Source organism: Apostichopus japonicus, chromosome 8, assembly GCF_037975245.1.
Source record: "Apostichopus japonicus isolate 1M-3 chromosome 8, ASM3797524v1, whole genome shotgun sequence".
Taxonomy (NCBI): Eukaryota; Metazoa; Echinodermata; class Holothuroidea; order Aspidochirotida; family Stichopodidae; genus Apostichopus; species Apostichopus japonicus.
In genome coordinates, this window is record NC_092568.1 from 10,420,123 (window position 1) to 10,447,408 (window position 27,286).

The window sequence follows — 27,286 nt, forward strand, 5'->3', positions numbered from 1 at the left end:
TAAAGTGATATCTTGGTGAAAGTCACTTCTTCTAAAAAGGAGTGAAATGCTAGTGCCTTACTTCAAAATCATTTCCAGTCCTTTCTCAAGAAAAATTCAAAACACATTTCTCAACAGATTCCTATCATTGGTGGTCGAATCGGTAAACGTTATTTTAAACCACAGTTGGAAGGTTTCTTTGAAGCGATTTTCTATAGTTTGGTAAGTGTTTTGTGTGCTTTCCACTTGGGTATCAAGCTTGTCGATTCATTGTCTTTTCTAATGAATATTCATTTGGTTGGTAATACTAACTAATTTGGTGGTCAGCTAGCTATTACATAACAAACATAGTATAGAACATATAGTGAACGAGTGTAAGGAATTTAACTAAAGAAGCCCTTGAGGACTTGACAATTAGATCACTCCCAGAACAAGGAAAAGAAAGTAAACAAAAGGCTTTTGCTTTAATAGATGCCACATGGGATAACCACCATTGTAACAATAGAAATAATCACACAGTCTAACAAAGTATTACCATGCTCAGTATGTCTGTGAAAAGTGAAGACAGTGTAATAGAACAGTCTCCTTGGGACAGGTGGCCCAATTATTTGCTCTTTTATTTTTCATCATGTTGTAATTATTTTCAAAGTAATGAGAAGAAATTACTATATTTATGTTGTACGTACGGTATTGTTTGTATTATTCAGTGTATGTATCTTAATTGTTGCTATACTGTTTGACCAATGCTAATTTTCTTGACCTGTTTTAGCAGTCGTGCGCTAATGCCTAGACAAGAACTGTCCACACTATCTAACCTTCTATTTACTTTGATTCTGTTATAAAGATGAAAATAATCATGTGGTCTTAATCTTCCAACACAGAATTACAGTGCTCAGTGTGTCCGTGTAAAACAGTGTAATTTATCTCTCTTCTTTGGGGAGGTTTCCGCATTATTTTCGTTTTTGGTTTATCAAGTTTATTCATTTAAATAATCATATCCCGTACACACAGAAATAACAGTTAGTTCTTGCCAGTGTACATTATCTGCTGGCAAATAATTTTGTATTAAAGGGTGTGAAGACGCACACGAAGAAACGTCTCATGCCGGTAATCTGACCTAGTTTCGAATGAGGTGTAACAGAAGTGTTAGACACGTGCACCACCATCGATCCCAGAAAATACACACACATCTTGCTACCGTCGGTTATTAGACACTAGTGTACAGTCAATACATACAGCTACGGTCAATACCCACAACACACTGTACATAGCAGCGTGGACATATCCGGTCTAGATCAAAGATAACAAGGTATCACGTTTCATTACTGTCTGCATTTTGTAGCGACAAGAAGAAAACGTCATTTGCAAACAACGGAAAGTTAACTTTTTCAGAGCGCGGTTTTGGGGCGAGTCTTCAATGCCTTTAACCAATATATTTTTTCTCCCTATATTTTTCTTACCAGTCATGTGATAACGCCTTGACAAGAGCCGCAGCAGAGGCCTGCCTGTCTAAACTAGCTAAATTCCTCGGGCCTAACATTCTCAAAGGAAGGGTGGAGCTCTACAATCCTCAGTGAGTTTCTTACTCCTTCTCATCGGATCATATATAGATAGAGTCAAACAGTAGGAAATTTGATCCAGTATTTACAGGTGTAATGTTGAATTTGAAGGATAGAACTATTTATGGGCAGAGGTATTAGCCTAGTTGCCAAACTGGGCAACAGTATTACAGAGGTGTATAACAGCTTCTTTTTAAAATATTATGCGTAACAACACTCACCAATTTCACCAGCTCCACTCATATCCTTTCTGTTTTTGAGTTCATTGTCTTAACATACCATCATCAATTTGCCGGTCATGCATTTTATTGTCTATGGACCGTGTGCCAGTTTTGTAGCTGCACCCTATGGGAAGTCTCCATGGGGGACACATAGATGTGACACACTGTAGACGCACCGGAAGCGACTGTTTGGAGTGTGTACACTTGAGTGTGTGGGTGTGATAAGTTACCAATGACTAGGAGTTAACTGTTGTAAAGTCATGTGAAACCGCCTTGCCCTTGATACAAGACTGTAAACCTTCAACTTCAACCTCTTTTTCACTTATAATTACATATATATATAAATAATCCTTCCACTCACATAATTTTTCCCTTTCCCTCATATTCTTTTCAATTTTTTGTGTTCATTGGTAAAAAAGTATGATCATCAATTTGGATTTATGCATATATTGTTTCTGTTGAGTTGTTATGTTGAGTCATTGGTACAAATACAAGTTCACATTTGACTTTCTGCCGATCAATTTTTTTTCATTCTTAACGTCCTCGATGAAAGTCTGATCATCAATTTTGACTTCCTTATTTCGTATTATATCTTCTTTTCTTGCAGTTTTGTAAATCAGCTCATGCCTCTGTTGTCTGTCATGCCATAGAGATGGAGATGAGGCAAATTTAATGGAAGGCTCTCACCATTATCCCTGGAGATTTGACTTGTCCGAGCAGTTTCTTTACCACCTCTGTCTGTTTAGTATTACTTAAGACTGCAATATTTTGTGTTTATAATGTAGCATAGGGACTATGTTCATTTATAGTGCTATGCAAACGCATTGTTTCTAGCTTACTACTTTTCATCAATTTAAACCAAATATAGTAAGACTTTTTAAAAACATGTTCGCTATTGATCAATCTCTCTAAGACACCATCTTTAATTTCTACCCTAAAATATGACTGGTTAGCAATTATTTAGTTCAGCTGCTGTTTTAGTCCCAAATTTTTAAGGACACTATCGTTACAATAAGGTGGTAAACACATACAAGTTCCAAAGCAAGTCAAATACCAACAGATTTTGTGCTTATTTTTGAAAGTGAAAAGTTTGATAAGGCTCCAGTTTTGTTATGATGAAACACAGATGCTATTATATACCAACGTACTAAAATCAATTACTTGAATTGAAATTTGAACAAATTAAAGAGTTAAACAAATCCATTGTATGGAGTTATTGTATGGTAAAATATCTTCACAGTATTAAAAGGCAGGTGCTACTTTAAAATTGATCATAATTTGGGGCAATTAATAATTGACCCTGCTGGTTAAATACATTTATCCCAGCTATGCTACCCTATGTGGCGATGAAGACCTAAATAACTGTAATAAGTTTTCTTGCAGAGATCCTATACTTTATTTTTTCTTCTTTTTAAGGTAATGACTACAAAGTACTTGATCAATTCATGATTTCTGATGTTAAGATTCACTCTTGCGTTTTCATGTTAGCTATGTTTCATTCATTTTCTGTCAGGCTCATAAGGTTAAGGATTTAAAAATATCAAACTGTTCATACTCGATTCTCCAAATCTATCACTGTTTTTTGTGAAACACATATATATGTCTTATGATCGACAGCGTTATAGTTATTCTTCACATTGTGTTAGTATGTGAAGGCTATGCTTCATACTTAATTTTTCATTTATAGTTGAAAGTTATATTGTGGAAGTATGCAAAAGAGTATTGCTCATACTACGATAATTGTTCGTACCACAGTTATTCTAAGAGCTGGTACTTGAATTTGATGTTTCATTTGTCATTGTAGACTGAATTATTGGGGGTGTTGTTTTTGTGGGATAATTGTAAATAGTTGATTAGTGAAAGAAAAATAGGTTTAGATAAACTTGTGATTGCCAACCAACAAAGTAAAATAGACTGAAAAATAATACAGAAATCATTTTCACAGGTGTGAATGTCATCTAAAGCTGTAAGGAGTCGCTAGTAATGATGACATTATTAAATATGATGTTAAAACATATAGAAAGTGGAAGGAAATGTCTTCTTTTAAAAGTTCAGTCGTTTTGATGTTAGTCTAAGCATTTAGATTTAAGAACCGTGCGGTAAGAGAGGTAAAATACTGAAAATTATTTGACTGTGATAGTTTAGTCATTAATTGGGAAAGAAATATTCACCGTTGATTGTGTTGGCTTAGACATCACCGATCACCAAGAGAATGACTTTTAACTCAGTGTAGAGTTGGTTGATCGATGGGGATTGTCAATTTAGTGCCAAGCAGTCAGTCTGATATATGTGTAAGCTTTGCTAACTGGCATCATGATGAGAAGCCATTTGTGTGTGTCAGTTGTATTATATGGTGTAATTAGGTAAAGACAGCAAAAATACTAAAATAACGTTTTGAGTCTCAGAGGTGAACAATCAAAAATTGTCGAATAATGAATCACGAAAGGCTGTTGATGTTAGTCAGGCTTTAGTTTAGTCATTGTCAATTGGGATATTTGTTCTATTTTTCGTGGAACAAAAGCAGTTGATTATTGGCAAAATAAACGAAGAGGAAGACTTAATGAAATCCCATGCTGTTGGTAAAATCTTCGTTTCCTTCTTTTTTGATTTGCTTTTCCTTTGGCTGTCTTTGTTTCTTCCTTTTTTATTAAAAGAGATTAGAATTCAGTATTCAGGAATTGCTATAAGACATGACATGGTGACACCCAGGGGGTAGGAAGCTTCCAAACAGTGGGGGGCACAACATCAGAGGGGCACTTTCTCATTCCACAACCACCACTCGTTATGCTATAAACCGATACACACCGACCATATCACTTAAATATATTGTGTTAGTATGCTATCAATACTATTTATGGAGATTGTTTATTTTAACCATGCTACATAAAGATATAGGATGCCATTTTAAAAGTAGCATGTACAAACTAAAAAAGAAATAATTAAAATAAAATATTAAAATTAACAAAGACTTATGATATCCAAAAGACAGTTCTTCATCAAAGGGGCACATTTTATTTGCCAGTGGTGCACATTTGCTATTTTCGAAAAAAGTGGGGGGGCATGTGCCCCCAGTGCCCCACAGCTCCTATCCCCCTGGTGACACCAATGTATTTGTTATGTAGTAAACTAGTCAAAATGAATAAACACTCTTTAAGGTGAGTCATGTGCAGAGACTTCCATCAGAGAACCATTATACCCCAATCCACTAAAAAAAATTGATGGATACTTCTCTATTTCTGATTTTAACAACATTTTGTTCCCAGTATGATGCTCTATATCCGGCCACTTGTTTAATATCCAAAAAAAAATTGTAGATAGATGAGGGTGGAAAGAGAGCTGGGGAGGGTGGGGTGGTGGTGGGAGGGCGGGGGAGGAAACTACCACAGAAAAGGTATCAGTGCCATATCACAAAACATTACCTAATTTCAATTTTTGTATATTACTTTTATTGCATGCTATATTCTCATCACAATAGATCTACAATAAAATTGTTTACAGATTGTGATTGCAAGGTCACAACGTTTCAGGAACTGAAATACAACATTTGTGATATTGTAGCAGGGCTGCGACAGGATGTGTGATGTGTCCAGGTTTTTTATACTTCATTGACAGGTAATTCCTCCTGACACGCCAACATGTTGGCGTGCACCTTTCATGAAATCGAACAAAAAAGTGCTTTCAAATTGTTTAAAAACCACGGTGGTTCCTCCCATCTTCTATCGTCTTATTTAGCCAATGCCCCCATTTTTTTGGCAGTGAGTAACGAAAAACAATAAAATAATAATGATGATGATCAAATTAAACCCCCCGTGTAAATATGACAATAAAGAACGAGCGTTCCCGTGTAATGATATAGTGGTAAAAGGAAGATTGAATCGTTCGACAATCCTATACCCTATGCATCCCATCCGTGCCCAGAAATCGATAAGCACGACATACAACGCAAATGAATACTGTGTTTTATCACTTTAATTTTACCTATCCGTATAACTGACTACCGTCGCGCAAGACATGCCAACCGACGTTTGCGATTGTTTGTCATAAACATCAAACATACGACTTGTGATTTAGCAATAACATGTTTAAAAATAGTTTTACCTCATAACAATATTATGCCTACATTGCAACCGGACGGTTGTGAGGGAGCCTATTCTGAAGACACTAACTGGGAACCTTGGCCCTCCCCTAGTCCATCGTCGGCCCCCTCCTCCTGCCAGCGAAGCAATTTGGCCCAGTGGCGTCGCCAGTCATTTTGAAGTGGAGCGGTATAGCAAAATGAGAGCACATTGGGTTGAGAGGTGGGAGGGGACACACGATGAGGGTTAAACAACCTGCCACCAGAGAAGCGCAAGGCCGGTCGGCGTGGGGTCCAATTGCCCGCCTAGTAATAAGGCCCTTATGGCCTCCTGCTTATTCTTTTTGGACATGGTCAATTTCATTTACAACCACGTCACCAAGGAGCCCCGAAAATGGGGGGGGGGGTTGGGCGGTTGGGAGGGGAAGGGCAGCCCCTTGGAGACATCACCGATTTGTCCCCGTCTCGACTGGCCAGTCTGGTCTCCTAAAGAAAATATGTTTATTTTACAAACTTACATAATTCTGATTTATTAGCTAAAGTGGGTCAAAATTTCTCATTGTTTCATATTTCATCAGAGTATGTTTTTCTGTTTTTTGTGGAAAATCTCGAAAACTTCAACCTTCACTGACCCGGCCTCATACACATTGTCATATTGATACAAAATTAACGATCATTATAAAAATATAGAGCCGGATAGTAGGTAAATAAACTGCCAAATAACCGTCTATGGGATAAAATAAGGTCTACAAATTCTGCACGCTTATACATGAAGTTACGTGAGTTGAGAAGTTCTTACATTTAAAAGTACCCAAACCTGGAACATATGGCAAGCCTCAGAGAAATGTGGAAAGTTTCTTTAGACATAAACGTGTTGGTATAACCAAGGGCGTAGGAACCGGGGGGGCTGGGGGGCGCCAGCCCCCAGTGAAAAATGTGGGGGGCGGAAGTATCATTCCGCCCCCCCCCCGCTCCGCGAGTCAGAAAACCCCTTTTTCATTTCCAAATGAGAAAAAAAATCTCATTTGGAGCACCAAATTGCATCTAAAAGGCCAGTTGAAAATGCAAAATTATTTACAAAATGGATTGGGTGCTGAAGTGTGCTATATTGCACCAAATTGCATCTGAGGCCACCTGGAAATGCAAAAAAATTCCAAAGGGGAGGGGGACACCCCCTCCCCTTAGACCCCTCCCCCAGGCCGGCCATCAGTCTTCAGCCCCCCCCCCCCCCCCCACTCAAAAGTACCTTCCTACGCCACTGGGTATAACACTAGAAAGTTCTACTGGTCCTAATTTTGAAAGTTTCAACAGTAAAATGTAAATTACAAGTGACAAAAGTACATGAGCGACGAGGATGGGATTCGAACCCACGCGTGCAGAGCACAATGGATTAGCAGTCCATCGCCTTAACCACTCGGCCACCTCGTCTACTGGTTACTTTGCTCTAGTCAATGCTATAATAAATCATAGCTTTTGTGTCATTCACATCAGATAAATCTACTTAATCATTTATCTTTATTTCTGTTTGACTTTATGTTCCGAAATTTGATAATTACCAATTTCTTCATATCGTGGAACCATTTTGGACAAAATTTGGTTTATAATCATTCAACGGAGTAATTGTTGAAATGAATATTCAACAGACCAATGTAAACAAACCTGGTTTGACGTCGAGACCTACGGTGCAATGTAGTTTGTGTGCGAGTTATGCACATGTATGTAATACATACATTCTTATAGTACGATCTAGTTATAGTGCGATCCAGTGGTAGGACAACGAGTTGTTTTCTTAACTAACTACAAACGAGAAATCCTGATAATTCGATAGACTCACCGAGATTAAAAAAGTCAAGTTTGAAAGGTGCCACTAAAATCCTTAGTGGTAACTGAGAGGTGAGGTTGTTTGGGAAGGAAGGTCTACACGGGACCTAACGAGTAACGTTAGGTAATTATATCAAGGGCTTGCCTAACTTAGGACATACAAAATATAGGCTACAGTAGGCCAAGTTAATTTGTAACTGCAAGCTAGAAGGTGCAACCTTCACGTAGAAATTAAGTTAAAACTTACGACATACAACATATATTTTGCCAGTTAATTGCCAATTATATTATGTGCTGAAATCCAGACAAGTAATGTTCATTATTTCATTTCATTTCATTATATATTTGATCCAATCACAAAAACAGTATACAAACAACAAAGTACGAAAACACAAAGTGGATGAGGATGTACAAAAGGAAACCAAATTCCTGTTGCCGAAGGCCTGTACACCCATAGAATAAGAGACTTAGAATTAAAATAAATATGTAATATTCACAAATAAACCATAAGAAATATAAGAATTAAAATTGACAAATTACACATGTGATAAAGCTAAGAAATGTTCCTTAATATTGCACACAAATGACTGGTAGGAACCACACAAGAGCAACTTCCTGGTCTCAAGGGGAAGTTCATACCAAATCCTAGGAAATTGGTTCAAAAAATTTATTTTTAAAACATTTGTTCTTGCAAAAGCATGATTAAAAAGTAAATTCTCAGTGTGGCGGGAATTTACAGTGATGTTTACAATAGCAGGACAAGAAAATTTACCAAAAAGGCACCTTGTAACAAAAAGAACCAAGAGAAGTTTATAACGATAAGTAAAAGAATACCAACCAAGAATACTTAAACAAGTACTATACTCCATTTCTTGTCTCCTTTGTCCTAAAATAAAACGAGTTGCACTCCTCTGGACCCCCTCCAGTCTACCTTCATGAGTCAGATTCTGGGGTCCCCAGGCAGGTAAACCATAATCTAAAACAGGGACAACCAAGGATTTAAAAAGCATAAGGCGAACCGTGCTGCTCAGACCAGCTGAAACAGAACGAAGGAACCCAATAAGTTAACAGGCTTTAGCAGAAACATAATCGATGTGACCATTCCAATTTAGTTGACTATCAAATATAATACCAAGATATTTGTGAGTGTGAACATTATCCAGCAGACTTCCATTAAGGACATAGTGGGGAGCCGGGTTTTTTTTCTTCTTTGTAAGCCGCATTACTTTACTCTTTGATGCATTAATACTCATTTTGTTAAGAGTACACCAAAGCTGAATTTGATTAATATCGTGCTGGAATGCAATAGAATCAGCATTACTATGGATGTATCTATAAATCAAAGCATCATCTGCAAACAAAGAGCAATGAGATGACAGATTATATGTAAAATCATTCATAAATCATTCCAAGGACACTCCCTTGGGGTACCCCAGATCTGACTTTAACCCATGAGGAGATATTACCATAAAAATGAACTCTTTGTAATCTATTCATATTCATTCAGTCTCTCAAAAGACTCAATGTCTGCCAAGGGCCAAAATTAATGTGATGATAATGTGATTAGTTTGTAGATATTAGGGCCAATAAGACCAAGTTAAGTATGAAACTGGTCATGTTTGTGATGAAAACAATGAAAATTCATTAATTTGAGGCTAGTATCATGTGATTCACATACTTTATTGTTTTTGGTGTGCAACTATTATTTTGGTCCTTTTGTTTATTCTTTAGTCTGTCGACATGGTTCCAATAAGGACCCTCAAGAATTTGATCCCATCGTGAAGAGCCTGCTCTAGCATTTACCATGCAGGAGACAAAAGTTTACAGAGGACCGTACTTTGCACAAACAGCAGGTTGTACCTGCTGGAAAGATGTCAAACAAAGGCTTCTCTTCAGGTACTGTAATAGATATATTCAAATTGAAATAGGGTAGTTGTTGAGAATGTTATGTTTTTTTCTTATTTGTACCCAAGTGCTACTACAGATTCAAATCTAAATAAAATGAACTATGGATCTAAATTTAAGGATGGCTCTAAGTTTGAAAACATGTCTTACAGTATAGGAAATGAACACAAGCTTATGTACTTTATATAGCAAGTGCTTGTGTTTGCTTAAAATTCTTTTAAATTGAGAACGAGTACTTCCTTAGTATTCCTTTATATGGAATATTATATTATTTCATTAGCTAAGTCTGGCAGAAAGAATATATGAAATGAAATTTTAATATGGAAATCAATCTGTCAAATATAATTTTTAACCCAAAAAATGCAGAGTATCTTTCATCTGTTAGAGCATTTCAAACAGTTACGCTGTACAGCTAGGTCAATTAAATCATCATGGTCGTTGATATTGAGGTCATTGTTTTAATTCTTCGGCAGGTATTCTTACCTGCTGACGAGGCATTCTGTCTTCTTCTGTATTGGTACCCTCTTCCTGGTATCCTGCTTCATCACTGTGTCCTTTGTCATGTTTGACCCGCCTGATTTTACAGATCCTATCGCGGTGAGTTCATTCAACATTACTTTGGTAAGATTGGAGAACAGCAAAAGCTGCTTATTTACTGTGTTGTCTTCCCCGGACTTCTTTCCCACCAAAATTATCCACAGCTTTGCTCACAAATTATGTCCATATGAAAATTGGTCTCCTTTGTGCAGGATAGATGTGAAGAAAATGCAACATTTTGTTCACAGAAATGTATGCATTTTTGCCTTCGAAAATGCAGTGCCCTTAAATTGATGCCTTAAACTGTGACTATGTACAGAAATCAAGTTTGTTTGCCCTAAAGTACACTGCTACAGTACTCTGTAGTAATAACATATGCATGAGATGCAACATGAGTTGTCTGGCAACTGTTTCTTTTCAGATTCTTCTCTCATACCTCACCCCATGTCCCCCACTCCCCCCTCCCCCACTCCCCCTGTTTGAATAATTTGACTTCCTCTAATGTTTTGGATTGTGATATTGTAGTCCCACTAGTGTGAGTCTTCAGTTACAGAGAAGGGTGGGTTTCGTTTTTGATAGCTCTCAAATAGAACGAATCTGATTAAAAGTCAAGCATTGCTGTTCATATTCTAGTATTTCCAACCTGTCACTCATTCCTTGCTTGAGGTACCCTACACTGGAGTATATGCCAGTTATAGGAAAAATTGAAGTATACATGCAGTGAAATCTGACACCCTGTTCCCCTAACCATTCTTTCCCTTCGTACTGATCGTATAAAAGCATACTTATTTATGATGTCACATCATTGCTCATCTCAAATAGGGTTTTGAGCCCAGAGGAACTGAAATCAGTCAGAGATCGATAGCATGGGCTAACCTGATGAAGTCTACAGGTAGCGACCTGCGACTGTCAACGTATCCAGTGAACTGGAACGAGAATGTCCCAGATGAATCGTCCAGCATCCAGTTCAGTGAAGGTGAAGACTCTTGGATGCCAGTAAATAGCACCCTCGATGAATCAGAGGAGAGCGTCTCGTCATCAGAGGAGGATGGAACCACAGAATCCAACAAACATGATATTTATCTCTGTGGTAATCCTGGTGAGTGCTATCCATTTAAGCTTTATATGAAGATTTATCTGTCTGTCAACAACCTGTCTGTTTGTGTGTCTGGCTAAGTAGGAGACAGAGATGCCAGATTGTCATCAGATATTCTCCATGAAATGGACTGGAAATGTTGGAATGGTGTGAGAGGTAAAAGAAAATTGCCTACTGAAACAAAAAATTTTCAGTTTGAAATAAAATATTTTGCAGTCTGGGAAAGGGTTATCAAAATGTATGCATAAGCTGTAGGAAGGGAGCCAAATGATCTTATCATTAGAGCCAGGCCATTGTTGGTTGCTGGCCAGACGTACAGTAAGTTATCACCTGAGATTTTAAGATTTTTTTCAAATTGATTCCCCTTTCACTTCTCAGTTTGCTGTTTAGACTGAGTGAGTGAGATTGAGTTGCCAATGGCTAAATATCATACTCATTTTATCATAGTTGATTTGGAAATTTTTTTGTGATTATTAATTTCTTCTGCTAGTGTAACATGTTCTATCACTTTTTTTTCCTCATGTCTAGATGTTTCCTATGCCAGAATGGTCTTCAAGCATGCCAAAGGACGCAGCTTGTTCACATTGGACTCCATCACCTCCATGTGCCATTTGGAATCTCAGCACTTTACCAGCCACGTAGCGTTCCTGCGATCTTGCTACACGGGCAACCTCACATGTTGTTCCAGCTGGAATCTCGGCGTCTATGTAGCTCTCCTCACAGGCCACCAATCCTGCGACAGTGTGACTGAGGAGAGTGTCGCTCACGTTCTCAACTTGATCATGAAATGTTCTCATTACTATCGTACCAAGGAACTCAAGCCGGACTGCGCTTCATTCGGTTGTGAGACCGTGCCGGAGGAGTGCGTGGCACACAATGCAGTATTTAACATCCTTCATTTCCTGGTGGACGTCGATTTCATGAGCGTGGAGAATCCCAACAACGACCACGTCAGCTACGCCATGGCTGTTTTCCCGGTCTACGCGGGCGTAGACATAAAGAACATCTACGAAGACAACTTCAGGGACCGGACGGTGTCGGACGGCGTGACCACTGTGTCGGGGCTCTACTTCAACATCAAGGAAGATCTGTTCAGCGAATATCTGATGTTGGATATCGTGTACCCGAGTCTGGGGATATTCTCCATTGTGATCTTGATGTGGATTTACATCGGATCGTTCTTCATCACCCTGATGGCCATCATCAACATCGCGATGTCCTTAACCATTGCTTACTTCCTGTACGTGGTGGTCCTCAGGATTCCTTTCTTCCCGTTCATGAACCTCACCAGTGTCATACTGCTGGTCGGCATTGGAGCCGACGACACCTTCGTGTTCTGCGACGTCTGGAAACAGGTTAGTCGAGACAGGACCAACGTCGCTCAGGTCATCCTGATGATGCAGACATTGAACCACGCAGCGCTGTCCATGTTCGTGACCAGCCTCACAACCGCTTCGGCGTTCTTCACGAACACCGTCAGCACGATCACCTCCATCAAGTGCTTTGGAATATTCTCAGGGTTAGCTATTCTCTCAAATTTCATTCTCAGTATCACATGGTTGCCTGCCGTCATCGCTTTCCAAGACACTTACCTGGGCGGGCTGGAAGACCACGGCGAGTCCACGCATGGCAGTGGCAGGAAGGCGAGGTACAAACAGGTATGGGGAATGATCAGAAAGCGAATCACGGATTGGTCGAGGGTATTCTTCGAAAAGGTCCTGCCCTTCATAGTGATCCGTCTGCGATACGCCTGGTTAGTGCTGTGCACCTTACTGATGGTAGGAGGGTTTTGTACCATATTCGTTTATCCTAAGCTCCACCTTCCCAGCGTTCCACATTTTCAACTCTTTCAATCTTCTCATCCTTTCGAACAGTATGACTTTGTCTATAGAAAACTGTTCTGGTTCGAAAAATCTCAGAACGGGGCAGAGTATTCCAATCTGCCGATCATAGTCGTCTGGGGCGTGAAGGAAAAGGACACGGGTAACCGACTCGACCCAGACAGCAAGGGCTCCTTGGTCCTCGATGGAAATCTCGATGTTAGTCATCCGGATTCTCAAGCCTGGCTCTTGCAGTTTTGCCAGAGATTACGAAACCAAACATTCCTCAAACCCCCCGACGGCTGGCAGCTGGAAAACTGTTTCATCGAGTCGCTGAAGTACTGGATGGAGTTTAGAGACTGCGACGATGTCAACATGGCACCGTGCTGTAGAAATGCGACTTTCCCTTACGATGCCTCCCTCTTTCAGTACTGTCTGGAAATGGCTACCCATGACCTTCACCAAGAGTATCCGGCGTATTTCGATAAGAGGAAACCAGGTCCGAGGTTTTTAGCCGTCAATAATTCGATCTCGGCTCTCCTTGTGGAGTTTGACAGTAGGACTTCGTTTTCGTACGTCTACGAGGACATGAAAGAATTTGTGGATCACGTGGATGGGTGGATGAAGGACCAGTTAGAAACTGCTCCGGAGGGTATGTCGGGGGGTTGGTTCACGAGCGATCTGGATTTTTTCGACCTTCAGGATCACTTGGCCAGAGGTACACCTTTAGCTCTGGGATTATCAGTGATCATCGCGACCCTGGTATTGCTGTTGACCACGGGTAACATAGTCATCAGCTGTTGCGCCATAGCCTCCATTGCCGGTACCTTGTTCGTCACCATCGGTACCCTGGTCCTCCTCGGCTGGCAGCTCAACATCATGGAATCGGTGATCCTGTCGGTGGCTGTGGGCCTCGCTATCGACTTCACCGTTCACTATGGTGTGGCATATTCGTTAGCGCCCGCCCAGGACCGCGAAGGCAGGGTGGTCTTCTCACTCTCCCGTATGGGATCTGCTATCGCCATGGCAGCTCTGACGACGTTTACTGCCGGGGTCCTCATGATGCCAGCTAATATTCTGTCATACACACAGATGGGGACTTTCCTGGTGCTCATCACCACCGTCAGTTGGACTTTCTCAACGTTCTTCTTCCATTCCATATGCCGGATCTGCGGACCGGAGGGTCATACGGGTAGCCTCTCTTGGCTGTGCGTGTGCTGCAGAAAAGATCACGTCCTTCTGTTGCAGAGGTACGGCAGTGGCGTGGCACCTGTCAATAGGTTTGAGGTGCACCACGTCTGCCAAGAGTATTACCAGTCATCTACCAGTTCAAGCGAGTCAGCGATGGAGGCCCCAATGCAGCCATGCAACCTCGACCAAGACCAGGAAGTTGAAAGGACCCAACTGGAAGGCCATGAAGGGCACGGCCCCGAAGTGCAAGGCTCTGATACGCTGAGTACGTTAGTGTCACATCCACAAGAAAAAGCCGCCACCTACCAGAGTGCAGTGGAGTACCATAATGGTCATTATGTCAGCCATGTTGTACCTTCTTCGGGAGTCAATGGCAAACCTGCCCTGCTTCCAAACAAGGATCCAAGCATTCCAAATGTGTGGGTCAAAAGGTAACGGTGTTCCACATGTACTGTACTGCACTCGTCCGGTTCTCCTTCATGGTTTCAAACTAGCCTGCAGCATTTAGTTACGAAATTGCAAAATCAAGTCCAAAGCTATATATGCTATTATTGCTTGATATAGGACATTTAATCAACTCCAAATTGCCACTCGTTGTATCAACTCATCAAGATACTGTATTTAGTACTTGTCTTGTACTGTAGCAGTTAAGGGTATTTCTTTAATTAAGACATCTCACTGAGATGATGAACTGTTTCATCAAACACTCCTAGGTGTCTGGAAATCACTAAACTGTCCGAATCTCAAACTAAAAAGAAAAGAAAACCACCCACATTCAGTAGTGCATTATATACTGTGTATACTGACTGTGTGAAAGTATCAGAGTAATTTAGACGGGTTCTTATCAAGAGGTTTGTGTGTTCATGCTAGCATTATTACAAGAAGCAGTCATTGCAGGGATAAAAAGAAAGGTATATTTCTTCCTAGTGAAATGTCTTCTCTGGTCATCTTCGTCTGTCAAAGTGTGTCGGAAACGGCAAGTTAATTAATATTCTGCCAAATTGCCAATGTATTCTTCATTTTCTTTGTTTCATTCAGGTTGCTCTGAACTTCAGTTTTGATTTTTGACCGTTCGTAATTTTGGTTCCCCCATTCTGTCTCAATTTCTTACTTTGAGTCCCGTAACCGTCCAGAATTCCTACCCTTATTCATCTTATGGGTCCACCCACATCTAACGGGCACATTTCAACCCTTTTGTTTTACAATGTTAGATAGCATTGTTGATTAGACAATGTATTCATGGTGCTTATTGTATTTACTTTTAATCTGAGGTTAGTAGTTGCCTAAGATAAAAAAAAAAGCGAGGGGGGTGTTATAAATTTAAGGAGTAAGACAACGGTTTTGTTTCTTATAAATGGTCATGAAACATTGGTCACATGTGTGACATTACTATTCTGTCAAAATGAAGTTAATTTTCTATGGTATCAACCGATATTGGACATTTAATCAACTCCAAACTGCCACTGGCAATATCAACTCATTAAGATACTGTATTTAATACTCGTCTTTGTACTGTAGCATTTAAGGGTATTCATTTCAGACATATTTTAGCCTTTTTTTTTTTTACAATGTTATATAGCATTATAGCAAGTAATGCATATGTAGCCAGCAGACTTCAAAGTCTTGTTATATGAATTTCATCCATTTCCATGGGCAGTGTCCGTCAGTCACGATGGTACTTTTTATTCCTCATGTTCCACATTAATTATTGGCTGCTTTTAATAAATTCTTTGCTGTCTGTCAGACATGGACATTTACAGGCACGGGGGAGTCTTACTCCCTGCTTTTCATACAAAGAAATGTCTTCTCCCACCCCTTCACCACCTCATACCTCTTTCCCTGCCTTTGTGGTATCATAGTCTCTTTTACTGACAATTGCTATACAAGTGAGCTCAGTATTTTCATAAATTGATATAAAAAAGTGAATTGAATCACAGGTTTTTCTAAGCTGTATATTGCATCATTTTTCCCCCTATGCAGGTTTAACTATAGCTTGTCAATAGAAGTAGTTCCACAAACTGCCATTTATATTCATGCTAAATTAAATACTGTGACAGAAGTCACCTAACATGCATTTACAAACAAAAATTAATTCCATATTTTGAATTGTTTTTTTATTGAATTTTTTATTGAATTTTTTTTTAAACTTTTTTATTGATATGTTTTTTACATTGTTTTTTATGGTGAAATATGTCAAACTAGAAGAAATATTACATTTTCTTTTTTGTTTGAGTCACATATTATCCGTAAAAAAGTGGATCCAGTCTAACTTTTTGAATATTGAGTGATAATCAGATAAACATTAGTCGACATTTTTATTAAAGAACATTTTATACCTTGGGTTATTGTTAGTAAAATAACTCTACCTTCAATCTAACACTTGAACTGTGCTGGTGCTGTTTTGTTTTGAAAAAAAAAAATTAAAAGACTGTGTGTGTGAATTTTTTCAAGTACAAATTTGTTGTAATTTTCTATCATATAAACTTTTTCTTATTTCATCAATCCCACCTACCATATACTATCTTCTCTTTTTATTTATTTTGTATTTATAATATTTTTGACCATCCCACCTATATTTAATCACCTTCCAAATTTAGCTTTGCCAAAGTAAAAATTAGCTTTCTTGTTTGTAAACAAATATTTCATGCGAAATTCTCCATCATCTTAGTTTGTAAATATTATATGAGGAGTTAAATCCTTCTGTGTTTATTATTGAAGGAAAAAAAGGGGGGTGGGGTGGGCATCGGAGGTGCATTTTAAAATAATCTGACATAGGAAATTTTGTGTCTTTTGGGAAATTAATTGAAAGGGAATTTGGTAAAGTTTCGTAGAATTATGACAATTATCTTTTTACAAAAGTTGGCTTGGCAAAGAATGTCAAGTTAATTTATTTGAATTGATTTCACAGCTCTTTCACCTATGCTATAAAACTTTTTTGAGTGACAAGTTAATGAGGTAATTACCGTAAAACTTGTTTTATTTAAACACAAGGGTACTAAATTGTCTTGTGGTTGTTGAGGATGAAGGGGGGGGGGGGGGGTGGTGGGTTAGGTGGCGGAGCTGGATTGCACGGGAATACATATGGAGAAGGAGACATTTTTCCCTAATTCCTGTCAAATGTATTGTTGTCATGTGTGTTATGTATATTCCTGTACAGTTTCATTTCATATTGACTTTTTATCATTTACGATTTTTGTTAATTTATAAGATTTATTTTTATTTAGCAAAGGTGCTCTAAACGTTTGCACTTGCCTATTCAAGCAATGTTGACATAGTACAACTCAGATGAAGATAAGTGAATCTCAATATTTGGATTTATCTTTTTATACCCAATGTGTGAAACTTGTACAACAGGCTACTATTGACAAGTATTCAAGTATATCACTTAGTTGCTATCAACATCACACATTTGTGAAGCAGCATTTTTTAATATGAGGAAATTATTCAAACAGACACCACCCAGTCGGGAAACTCATGATATGGGAGGACAGTTCAGAGTGGTATTATCACGGGGAAATTGTCCCAATTGTCTGTAAAGCATATCACATCTCATTATACACTGCAACTCGGAAATTTTAAAGAAAAGTAAACCCATATTTTTAAATTATATGGTGTAGATCTTTGCAATGATCAACTCTCCCAACATAACCATTACCATAACGTTCCATACTTAATTTAACAGTAAAGACATGATTATATTTTGTCCATCGACACTTATTGCTGGGCTTATGGCTGGTTTGGGTCCGTTTTGCTCTTTCAAAACAGTTTTCTTTTGATTAGAATGTACTTTTCTCAAAGTAGTGAATGAATTATAAGAAGGAACGTAGAAGCTGAAACGTTGTTTTGTGTTAATAATTTCTGTCTTTTGTTCTTACACAAAATTACGGGAAGTACGCATAGAATCCACTTTGTCGGGAACTTTTGAAGCTTCTTCCACACAAATATATATGGCGTGTGCTGCAGAAGTTTTATCTGTGTGTTGGTACAACAAAAAAAAACCCTTAGGAAAAGAGCAAGGTGCCGAATACCTCTCGGGCACCTCACTCCTTAGTATAGTTAGCTTTCCCATTCCTCTGTCTGGCACTGGTTATATTTGTTTATGATTCCAAGCTGAAAAAAAAATGTGCTTGTATAGCCTACTTTACTCCTATACTAAATTCCCTTCATTAGGCTGCATTCATAATTATTTTCCTAACCTGCAGGAACTCCATCAGTCTACCCCCACCCCTACACCTCCCGTCACTAGTCTCTTCCCTATTCTCCCAATTTAAATAAATTCTCTCAGTCATCGGATAGTGGTTTGTGAATACGCACAATTAGTCAGAATTATTAAGATTCCTTCAAGACACGAAGGATTTTACATTGCAAATAATATCAAGAACACTGTAGATTGCTCCTCAACTTCAACCAAAGAGCATGTGTAGTATGTCAACTGACGCTGTGATCAGATGGTTACAGTCAATGGACTTGTTGGATCGCACCGATGCCTTTCATATTTAGCAGGAGCGGCGGAGATTTTGGCCGGGGTGGGTGGGGGACGGGGGCAGGCTCCCTCCATATATGATTTGTTAAAAATTTCAAACTTGCCCCAATAGTAATTGTTTTTTATTTATATTTGTAATGAGAAAGTTCTCTTTTGTTAATTCTCAAACCAAAGTATATACCTTTGTTGAGAATTTAAGAAAGGTGTAACAAGAAAGGGCCGTTTTAATGTAAAATTGAAATACAAAGCAAGGAGATAAAAAATTTCGTTTTGTCGAAAAACATTGAAATATTCCAATTTGTGCTTCACATTGCACAGAGGACTCATTTTGCCAGCCTGCGTTTTCAGTTAATCTTGAAGTTTGCACCCGACCCCTCCCCCCCCCACCCTCCCCAAACCTCCGATGAAACCCTCTTCCACCGCTTCTGATGCCTAGGCTCTTTATTGGGCTGCTTTTCTTACAAAGTACTTCATATCAAACTTTTCATGGCAGGGAAACACAAATGATATTTTGTGATGTGTGCATTTTATTCAATCGTATAGATTTCATCTTCTGTGCAAAACTCAGAGATGACAACCACTGCCCCTTCCCGTGTTTATGTACGCGTACCTCGCGTGTTATGGAATGTGGTCTCTGTACTCAATAAACCTTTAGAACAATGTCCCTCCCCAATCCCCGTCACCCCCACTCCCGTACTATTAGAGCATTCGGTGTATGACAACGTTAATCATTTCGAATGACCCTAAAAGTTGCTAAACCCAAACAGAGAACCTGTTTATCAACATCTTAGCTCGCAAATATTCAAAGGACATGTTCTGGTTAGTGAAGGATACATGCGAAGGAAGTGCGTTCTTTTGCTCATGGAAGTGAATTTTCCTTCGGTTATATCCTTTCTCTGTGTTACTATGGCGACCGGATAACCTATAACTTTGCAGGGTGATGATTAACCATCTGATAATCTATGTCAATAGGTGGAAGAGAATGGTGCAGGGTTTTGTTTCGATTGTTGTATTTCTTCTGTATTTTCTGAAGAAAAAAAGCCGGTTGCGGGTAGGGGAGGGAGGAGAGGAAGAAGGGCTGGTAGAAGGGGAAGGGGATCCGTGCCTATGCCTGGCATAAAAGCACGTGCAGAAATAATGTATGATTGCAATAGTGTGTCACGAAGTCGTGATGTTTATTTCGGTGTTAGTTAGATACCAAGTAGGGTGACTTTATTCACAGGAGGCATAATATATAACTGGGCAGCCAACACAATATTGCACTCAATGCTCATGGTTTGATCCTTTTGTCCTGTGCATAAGAGACAACCGTCAATCAGTATATACTGAAGTGTGTTATAACACCGTAACACATGTTAGACCTGTCAGCAGATACCAATTGTGGAAAAAACAGACGAATTATTCATAACTCAAAGGCTATTTCAACTAATGACTGGTAAGGAGTCTAAACTACTGTCCCCATGTTTGACTAGTAAGTATACCTTGTAAAGATGGTTCAAATCGCAGGTTTTAAGTGTTTTACAGTAAAGTGTCATGCACTTTCTGTTAAAATGTGGTTAGTCCAATCAATAATTATGCATAGGATTGTGTGTTTAGTATTTTCTGTTTGTAAGTCTTTCTCAGTAGTATGTATTTTAGATCCTCCTGCAAGCAGGAACTCGCGAAGAAGCCTCATTGGCTTATCAAAGCCGCAAGCTGGCCGAAGTCAGTCTCTTACATTCATATCTAACGTCCATGATTATGAATTGGCAATTGTCAACAACTCTGTAACTGGACGACATATATACATTGATCTTGGAGTGACTCGAACCGGGAACATAATGATTGGAAGACACCGGCGTTAACCACTGAACTATAGTATGAACTATATATAGTAATATAATAATAATATGAACTATAGTAATATATGTAACACATGTTAAGAAATGATAACATACATCAGTTTTAACTGATTGTCATGCAGGTATTCACTTTTACCAGGTTTTACTAATCAAGTCATGAGAAATCGGGTGGATGTTATTATTATAAACTAAAGTTCTTCATGTTTCTCTCAGTTTGAAGAAGTTCAGATTCCACGGTAGCCGAATAGGCTTTTAAAATCCTAGTGGTTTTTGTGGTAAATTAACAGTTTAAAATTCCTTTAAAATACAAATATACGGTAAAATGATATTGTTAATACTTCCATGGATGATAAGTTATTGTCATAACATATAGGTTCCTCCTATTATTATTGTTAGAAAAATAGTAATCCGACTGTTTCTCTCAGTTTGAAGGATTTTAGACTCCACCGTAGCCGTAGAAGTCGATGATAAAACGTAAGACGTATTTGTAATCTGGAACGAGTTGGTAAAACTGAATGTTTTGTCTCAAATTAACACTTATAAAAGGCTATAGCCTTGTGGTTTCATTAATTTTCGATTGGAAGTAACAAAAATTTCAAATTTCTTGAAACATACAAATCTATGGCAAAGTGATGTTGTAAATACATCCATGAATATGTTATTGTCATAAAACAAGCTATTAGTACTAGTAGTAGAATATAATGTCTGATTGTTTTTCTCACATCGAAGGATTAGACTCCACAGTAGCCGGTTATAAGTCAGAGATGAACGTGTGAATATTTTCGTAAAACTTCATTTTTTGCCTCATGCATGCATGTTAACCCTTTTGTAGGGCTATATCAGGCGCGTATCCAGGATTTTCTAACCCGGGGGGCGCGAATTACTATCTAAGCGGAGCGCCACCATCGGTTGGCGCGGAGCGTACAAGAACATTTTTGGTTTTGATACCCCCAGATCACCGGAAATGGCACTTCTCGGGCTTGAAAATGAGCAACCAGATGTACACTTTTGCCTGAGAAGCAAGTATTTCCCAAAAGTTTTTTCCATCCATAACCTTTTTGAAGATTGTCACCAGTCACACATCATGTTCGACCTGATTGCATGTCCTATGGATCATTGCTTTTGTAGGTTATTCTACGTCACGGCCCACAATATCCGAAAGCCCCACCTTTCAAGGTTTTAAGCCCATTACTTGTTGAGAATTTGAAAATTGACTTTTCTCGTGAATAAAATCACTTGAAAACATACCCATAATGTTGCACAAAATTCAATCTATAGACAACCAATATAGAAAAACCTCCTTGAGCCCCTAACAGACAGGTCCAAATTGAACGAGTAGAGGAAAGTATGATGACGAATGTTGGTGAGGAAATTTTCGAAAATTCCGACACAGTTAATTTATTGGTGTAGAAATATTAAACCTCTTATAATGGCTTTTACAAAACTTGGTTGAAGGAACAGAAAAATAGCAGATATTTCCGATATCAGGTATATCGAAACCGAACACTTCACTCATAGGCGTCGGTCCCGTAGGAGGCGGGGGCTGCAGCCCCCCCCCCATTTTTTTCGGGCACCTACTGAAAGTAAAATAAATAGCAATGAATAGCTTAAAATGATCTCCTTGGTAATTGAAATAAAGTTGTAAGCTTGGCCGACATTACTACTGTAAAAGAGAGTTTTGACATTGCATGGATCTGTATGGTTTTACTCCATCTACATAAGACATTTGGTTGTTTAGATGGGCATCCGGCGGTATACTGTGCAACTTTGACGGACCGTGCGGTACACGATGCCATACAATGTAATGAGCGATCTTGCCTATATGATATTGGCATCGACATGTTGAATGCGCGCTTTGCGCGCGAAAAATTTTGGCTTTTTTTTCGGGCAAGTCATTACAGCCCCCAAATCCAATCTGGCTCCTACGCCTTTGACTACACACATTGACAGTTTTTGAGGCTGTTCATTGTGGAACATGCATTTCAATGCTCATTTGATATGATGTTATATCTGCTCCTTGCTTTACAAATTCGAACAGGCGTGTAGCGAGTAATTGCCAAGGGAGGGCGAAGCCTGTAGGCAAACTATCTAAGCGAAGCGCCACCACGAGTTGGCGCGAAGCGTACAAGAAAAATTTTGGCCGAAAATGCCTCCCAGATCGCTGGAAATGACACTTCCCAGGCCTTGTAAGTTGAATCTAAGCATTGTCTATTTTGAAATTACTAGCGATGTCATAAAGAAAATTTGCTCGGGGGGGGGGGCGCTCGCCCCCTTCCCGAAATGCGTTATGTTCCCCGACGACTCGGTCGAGTTCAAGTACATTAGTGAGAGAGGAAAAACGGAAACGTCAAAAATGGAGTTGTCGGGGTAAGGGGTAGGGTGAGGCGCACACCCCCTCCGTAATCCTTGATCTGTCACTGGCTACCCTGTGTATCTAATAGGGATCTTTCTCTTCCCGAGGTCTTGGCTATCTTCTACTCCCTCCTTTTCTCCTTTTTCTCTCTTTTTTCTTTTTCTTTTCCCTTCCTTCCTCTCCTCCTTTTCTTTTTCCCCTCCTTTTCCCTTTTTTCTTCTCTTTTTTTCTCTCCTCTTTTCCTTACCCGGGGGGCGCGCGCCCCCAACGCCCCCCTGGATACGCACCTGTATATAGCGTTTTGCTTTTATTCATTAAACCTCTCTAAACTTACGAATTTATGGTAAAGTGATGTTGTTAATACATCCACGGATATGTTATTGTCATAACATAGGTTCCACCTTAAAACATGCTATTATCATTTATTGTTGTAAACTTAATTTCTGACTGTTTATCTCAGTTTTGAAGGATTTTAGACTCCACCTTAGCCGTGTAGAAGTCAGACTGTCAGAGATAAACGTCTGGGTGCCTTTTTATCATCTGGAACAATTTCGTGAAACTTCATTTGAACCTCAAATTAACACTTTTGTAATCCTATAGCCTTGCGCGGTTTATTCATTTCTGATGGAAATTTGTTATATGTCCCTAACAATTTCAAATCTAGGGCAAAAGGTTGTTCAGTTTGCATTTCTGGCTGAAGGTATTGTCCTAACATAGGATCTTCTAATGTAAATTGTTATTATTATTATTATAATTATTATTAAATTACCATTATTATTATTATAAACAAAAGTTTTTATTGCAACTCTCAGTTCGAATGAGTTTAGACTCTACAGTAACCGTTTAGAAGTCAGAGATGAACGTATGAATGCCTTATTTGTAATCCGAAATAATTTCGTAAAACTTCATTTTGAACCGGCCTCAAATAAACAGTTTTGTAAGGATATATTTAGCCTTGTGGTTCTATTCCTTTCTGATGTAAATTAACAAAATTTTAAATCTCTCTAAAAATAAAAATCTAGGGTAAAGTGATGTATTAAATACTTCCATGGATAAGTTATTGACATAGCATAGGAAGCCTCCCTAAAACAAGATACTATAATTAGACAGATAAGTTTTAATTTTTTTCCCTCTCACATCGAAGGAATTTAGACTCCATCGTAGCCATTCAGAAGTCATAGATAAACGTCTCAATGCCTTATTTGTATTCCGGAATAACTTCGTAAAACTTAATTTGGGTCCTTACTCACCTTCCCCACCGTGCAGACTATGCCCCCCCCCCACCCCTCTCCCGCTTCAATATGTGCCAACCAAGTTCTTGTGTACAAGCACGTCACAAATTACAAGACCCATGCAAGTATGGTGCACTTCGTAAATTGCATACACCCCTCCTTTAATTCCTGCGCCCCCTTCCCCTACTCAGAATTCTGGTTACAAGTCTGAGACTACCCTGGACAAAAATCCGTGACCTCTGCAACCCCACCGCGGAACCTTCTGGCATGGCGGTCTTCAATTTTGAGCATTGATAACAAGCTAGCATATCCGGTAATAGCTAGCAATCCGTTGTACACCAATCTGGCCTTACGAACTATGAATCATCCTTCCCTGGAAATAAAATTCACATCGCTAGACTGTCGGAGCAATCTGCAATTTGAACGTTAAAGTCAGACATCTGGTATTCCTTTACCTTCATTTTAGCTTAAATGTATGGGAATGTACGACATAAACTCGTTTTTGTTCACTTTGGTCAAACGAAGTTGTTGGGACATTGGTGAACTTCGTTACTCAGTAGGCGCAATGTAGAATACTGTTAAACGTATTAGCAGCATGCAATAGGTTACAATAAGTCTTAAGTTCATAATATTACTATTACAATACAAGTAGGTTGGACGTAATATAGGCAACGTCATTGCTGTATAACTAGTGTTACTGTTAGTGTAACATGTGTTTCTATATAACAATAATTTCGTGATAGCCTAACTTAAGTCTTTATAGTGCATTGTAGTGTACTCATACATATATGGTTAAGTGGGGGAATTAAGTGTTAATTCTTCTACGCACTACTGGTATAGCTTGTCAAACAGCTTACTAGGCCTATACTGGAATTGCATTGGTCTTACTGGTTAGTCCTAACAGCTTTAGTATTGTACTGTAGGCCAACTACTAAGTACTAGTACTACCAGGCCTAGCACTTGTATTTGAACTGCTCATGCATTGTACAAAAATATAGCAGATAATATGACAGATTTAGTTGTTCTACATGTCACCAAAAAAAAGGCATAAGTAGATGAGTACCAAAACATGCAACACATCCACTAAGGATGTGGCCTAACCCACTATAGTCCAGTGCCTGACTCTGTTAGTTTGTCCCTGCGATAAGTATTTTCCATCCCATCTTTGACCCAGAATATTCTGAATCCAGCAATACTGGATTAATGACAGGAATCCCCATTAGCACTGAACTGCTTGAAAATTCAATATTGGCAACACTATTTTACTTCAAGATCAAGTTTATAAATCTTTGGAACCAGCTTCAAAATATCATGACATGTATTGCTTTAATACAACATAACCTCTGTTGCAAAACTATAATTTGTGAACATTCTAATTACCTTACTACTGTACAGTAGGCCTACATGCTATTTCAACAGAAACTGCAACCCTGTAAGCCTACATATTCATACTTACTACTTAGTAATTAAGTATATTGTAATAATTGTGCAAATGAAAGTACACCAAGTGAAAAGAGATTGTAGCAGCAATGTTGAAGTTCTGTTTGAATTGGAATATACAATTTTTATTGCTAAAAGTATAATAATATGCTTGCTTTATGGTGTTTAGAATTATTTGCGATAATACCAGTATATATTTAGAAAATAGAGGTTTTACCTAAAATTCATCTCATTTTCATAGCACTTGAAAATTACTGTTTATTTGATTCTTTAACAGGATTCCAGCCGAAAGCTTTTTATGGTTTATGTCTGAAGCAACTTTGTGTCATCTGAAATGAGGCAGGATTGAATCTTTTGCTTGGAACTTTTGTGGAAATGTTGTACAAGTTGTAAGTTCTAATTGGTGCTACATTATGTATACTGTATTTGTTGTAGTGCTGATAGTCGTAATTGATTAATCGCCAGTAGTTGTGATTCCACTTTGGAAGTTCAGTTAATCGCGCTCAAAACCTAAGTTGCGATTACTCGACTACAAGCTAGCACTACACATAATCTGCATTTGAAAAATAGCCTAACCTATCAAAAACAACACTAAAGCCTAGCCTAGAGCGTTTGGCCTATGCTCGAAATGTAAAGTATTGTATTTCATGAATAAGTTTATGTACAGTTTTCATGGACCCCTGTGACCAGCTAGCTAGCACTGTGCTATGTTAAAAACCGATAAACACCTGCTCCTGTTAGATTCTTTTGGTTGCTTGTCAGTAAGGCTTGTTCTGCAGTGAAACATTCAGTCCTAGCAATGTTTGATCATTGCACATAATCGCAAATTCGTAGGTCAATAATCTTTTACGAATGCCAAAGTATTTGCCATTTCTTCAAACATGTTTATAACTACTTCATTACTGGCCTGGTTCACATTTATCGGATGTCTGATCGAGTGTGTCACGTCGTTTGCGGGGTAGTTTAATTTCAGTTTGCAAAATATGTGCCTGCTATCGCGCTAGGCTAGAGCCTAGCCTAGAACGTTGAACGTCCTTCTACAGAAAACTCTTGCATCCTGATCATTACACCGCTATGAGGTGTTACATCTATTCATTGTTTGCGCGTTAGCTTTTATTAGTGCTAATAGTTGTAGTAGCCTCGTAGATTCAATCGAAAGTTTTTGATTTACTATGAAGGGATTTAAATAAAAATGGTTGTAGATTGAAAGTCGTTCACCGTTTTTGTTTGGTAGATGTTTTGACATGATATAGACACCACACATTAAGACACGAAAGAACAAATAAAGACAGTGCACCATAGAGAAAGATTTGTTTAAAACTATTTCTGCAATGTAAAAATGACAGTGATGACATCATAACTGTAATTGAGTAATTGCATTAATTGCGAACAGAGCTATGGGATTAATCGGCTACAAAAGAAAGAGTCAACCATCAGTACTAGTTTGTTGTACATTTAGTTTCGCTCAGCGAAATTGGCCAAACAACCTACAGGTATGCAGTAAGTGCTATGGGTGACAAAGAGCTCTTCTGAGGATAATCAAGTGGTTGTATACTGTGTTCTGCCTGGCATAGTAAGGCTGGTGAATTTGGTTCTTTGGTCATGTAAATACTAAGGTCATTTATTCATAAATAGTCTACATCAAACACTAATGTATATGTTTGCATAAATTTGAATATATCCCGTCCAGGTTTTGCATAGCACACATGTGATACAGACAAGGTACTCCTCCC

At 38.7% G+C, this 27,286-nt stretch overlaps 3 protein-coding genes and 1 non-coding gene across 11 annotated transcripts in view; 3 read left to right on the forward strand and 1 right to left on the reverse strand.

The window, feature by feature from the left end:
• Nucleotides 1–4,344, forward strand: part of LOC139972127 (uncharacterized) — a 20,805-nt gene extending 16,461 nt beyond the window's left edge. For all 3 annotated transcript variants that reach the window (XM_071979073.1, XM_071979072.1, XM_071979074.1), the window contains exons 15-17: nucleotides 118–201; nucleotides 1,443–1,552; nucleotides 2,367–4,344. In XM_071979073.1, coding sequence (XP_071835174.1) covers nucleotides 118–201; nucleotides 1,443–1,552; nucleotides 2,367–2,409 — 237 coding nt within the window. In that variant the 3' untranslated portion in view covers nucleotides 2,410–4,344. The remainder of the gene's footprint in view (nucleotides 1–117; nucleotides 202–1,442; nucleotides 1,553–2,366) is intronic.
• Nucleotides 4,345–7,180: 2,836 nt separating this feature from the next.
• Trnas-gcu (transfer RNA serine (anticodon GCU)) lies at nucleotides 7,181–7,262 on the reverse strand. The gene has a single exon. It is a non-coding gene; the product is annotated as a tRNA-Ser (tRNA).
• Nucleotides 7,263–7,548: 286 nt separating this feature from the next.
• On the forward strand, nucleotides 7,549–18,040 carry LOC139970686 (protein dispatched homolog 1-like). Of its 2 annotated transcripts, none has more exons than XM_071976585.1 (5): nucleotides 7,549–7,779; nucleotides 9,387–9,551; nucleotides 10,034–10,157; nucleotides 10,920–11,196; nucleotides 11,722–18,040. In XM_071976585.1, exons 2-5 carry the CDS (start codon nucleotides 9,460–9,462, stop codon nucleotides 14,637–14,639), a joined length of 3,411 nt encoding a protein of 1,136 aa, XP_071832686.1. In that variant the 5' UTR covers nucleotides 7,549–7,779; nucleotides 9,387–9,459; the 3' UTR covers nucleotides 14,640–18,040. The 2 variants fall into 2 exon arrangements, with proteins under 2 accessions (XP_071832686.1, XP_071832687.1); XM_071976586.1 differs by having other exon boundaries at nucleotides 7,549–7,727.
• A 6,399-nt stretch (nucleotides 18,041–24,439) lies between these two features.
• Nucleotides 24,440–27,286, forward strand: part of LOC139970595 (uncharacterized) — a 34,542-nt gene continuing 31,695 nt past the window's right edge. For 4 of the 5 annotated variants that reach the window (XM_071976401.1, XM_071976404.1, XM_071976405.1 and 1 more), the window contains exons 1-2: nucleotides 24,440–24,556; nucleotides 25,831–25,942. The gene's annotated coding sequence lies outside the window, so the exon portion shown is untranslated. The remainder of the gene's footprint in view (nucleotides 24,557–25,830; nucleotides 25,943–27,286) is intronic. The other variant, XM_071976402.1, reaches the window with a different exon arrangement.